The sequence below is a fragment of the Halyomorpha halys genome, unplaced genomic scaffold (genome assembly GCF_000696795.3).
Source record: "Halyomorpha halys isolate HHAL.00 unplaced genomic scaffold, Hhal_1.1 Scaffold3402.1, whole genome shotgun sequence".
Taxonomy (NCBI): Eukaryota; Metazoa; Arthropoda; class Insecta; order Hemiptera; family Pentatomidae; genus Halyomorpha; species Halyomorpha halys.
This window is the reverse complement of record NW_027111849.1, coordinates 2,684-5,446: the sequence shown is the minus strand read 5'-3', so window position 1 is coordinate 5,446 and position 2,763 is coordinate 2,684. Positions and strand designations below refer to the sequence as shown.

General features: G+C 37.1%; 1 protein-coding gene across 1 annotated transcript; it reads left to right on the top strand.

Annotated features, from left to right (window-relative positions):
• Positions 1-2: 2 nt before the first annotated feature.
• LOC106691826 (pro-resilin) lies at positions 3-1,341 on the top strand (the record flags this gene model as incomplete). The annotated part of the gene is made up of 2 exons (XM_067049793.1): positions 3-665; positions 1,141-1,341. A coding segment is annotated over one exon (640 nt), but the record flags the coding sequence as incomplete, so codon positions are not given.
• Positions 1,342-2,763: the final 1,422 nt, after the last annotated feature.

Below are 2,763 nucleotides of genomic sequence, written 5' to 3'. Positions count from 1 at the left end.
AGTACAGAAACTGGAACACCAGAAGGAGATAGCTGTGGAAGTAATGGATGCGCAGATGGAAAGTCGGGAGGTAGAGTATCAGGTGGGAGTGGGAGTACAGGAGAAGATGGAAGGAGTGACATTGGAGGGGAAGGTAGAGAAACAGGAACACCAGAAGGAGATAGCTGTGGGAGTAATGGATGCACAGATGGCAAGTCAGGAGGTAGAGTATCAGGTGGGAGTGGTAGTACAGGAGAAGATGGAAGGAGTGACATTGGAGGGGAAGGTAGAGGAACAGGAAAACCGGAAGGAGATGGGTGTAGAAATAATGGATGCACAGATGGTAAATTAGGAGGACGACATAAAGGAAGAGGGCATGATAGACATAAAGAAAGTGGATGTGGTAGATATCGAGGAAGAGGACGTGATGGACATAAAGGATGTGGACGTGATGGACATAAAGAAAGTGGAAGTGATGAACATGAAGAAAATGGAAATGGTAGATATCGAGGAGGTGGACGATACGGACATAAAGGAAGAGGAAGTGATAAACATGAAGGAAATGGACATCGAGGAGGAGGGCGATATAGACATAAAGGAAGTGGAAGTGGTAGATATCCAAGAAGATGGCGCTATGGACATACAAGAAATGGTCGAGAATAGCCAGAGGGATGAGGTCGGGAAAGGTAAGTTGTTCAGTAAATACATTACTAATTTTAATAAAATAGATAATTATATTTCATTATCAACTTCATAACTTACCATTAATTTTTAGCCTGCACTAAAATAAATCTACATGACATGTAATCAGCATGTAATCTGTTGAGCATATCATAGTCAGCAATTAAGAAATCTATTAATTTACGGAGATTAACAATGCTTTTCATCACTTCGTTTGTTCTAAGCTTTCAAATACTTAATGTTTTAGCTCATTCTCATGAATGTTACTTTAAAAGTAAAATTCAACTTGAGACTCAATTGGATTCTCCACAAGACTATCATGCCATTGTTACAAAACATATCTCATTTTCTTGTCCTATATTTTTTAATTACAGTTGTAAATATAAAAAAATAAATAATAAAGCAAATCATTGAGATTCATACACAAATGAAAGTATTTAAATGTAAACAACTAATGCGCCTGATATACTTTGATTTTAGAGGTTTCGGTGGAAAAACGGCGAGTTGTACTGAGATTGTTGAAGAAATGACTCCATTCTGGTTTTTAATGAGTCAAGAAAGAAGTGAAGATCGCTCATGATTCAATGACTGGCAAGGTCTCTCATTTGTAACTATAATATTCTTATTATAATAATTTAAAAAAAGCAACAATGTAAATAAAGATATATTTGACTATTGTTATTCTAAAATACCATTAACTCCATTCATTGTTTAGTCAGTTTAATCTTATTTTATTCATTGGAGATATTGTCTCGAAATAATAATGCTTTAAAGATACATTTTCTCATTAATAGACAGATAACATGCCTAAAACAGAGGTAAGATCTAAGTTATGTACTGCATTGAATAATTATATATAGGCTCATCTCCAAATATTTTATGAAGCTAACAAATATTTTTATTGATTCCAAAACTGGTATCTATAGCAACAGCTATGTCATGGGGAAGCTCCCAAAAAGATACACTTTATAATGAATACACCAAATAAGCAGCCCAACTGTATACGGTTGCTATATACATAGTATAATATAATATTTAGCAATACATGCACTTAGTTATAGCTTCGGCATAGTGCAATGGACAAATATAAGCCTATAGGAGAAGGAACACCTTGTACGAACAACACTCACACAAGAACGGACCCACAACCCAGTATCCTATAAAGCTCGTCTGTATTTACCTAGAAAAGAAGAAGGACGTGGTTTTCTAAATAAGAAACTTGCCACAAACAGGAAGAGACCTTACGCCACCTTAATTGCACTTAATCTGAGCAAAGATGTTTAATCAACAATCGTATCACAAAATGAACGACTGGCAGAATGGAAAAGCAAGTCTATGTATGGGAGATTCTATAGCCAACTGAACGAAGCCTCCACTGACAAACAGAGATCAGTTGAATGGTTAAAAGCTGGAAGGCCATTCTCCGAGACAGAAGGACTTGTGGTTGCTATTCAAGATCAAGTGATTGCCACGAGATCATATAGGAAGCATGAGTTAAAAGATGCAACAACGCCAGATAAGTGTCGATTATGCTCAGTAACGCTCGAATCAATCCAACATATCACTGGTGGATGTGGAGTGCTGGCTACTGAATATTTGCAGAGGCACAAGAATGTGACCAACATTTTGCATCAGGCTCTGGTTGTGAAGGACAGCCTAATTGAAGATAAGAGCCCTTATTACAAGTACCACCCAAATAGACTCCTCCAAAAAGGTTCTCTCAGGCTATATTGGGATGAATCAATTATTACAGACCATACAGTACGCCATAAGCCAGACATCCTCCTTATAGGTCTAAAAAAAAAAAAGAAATCTGAACTTATTGATGTTGGCATCCCCAACGATAATAATATAAGGTTCACTGTGGGAGGGAAAATGAGGAAATACCAAAAATTAGCGATAGAATTGAAAGAAATATAAATTGGAAGGTGTTACCACTTCTCCATTCTTAATATCAACGAATGGTCTCATACCAAAATCAACAGTGGCAGGCATGAATGGTTTTATGATGCTGGGTGGACCCCAGGAGGGCTCCAGGATTGACTTTTGGCTACAGTTTAACAGTAAACAATTTTCTGCCAAGATGGGTCCTTGGAGTTAGTA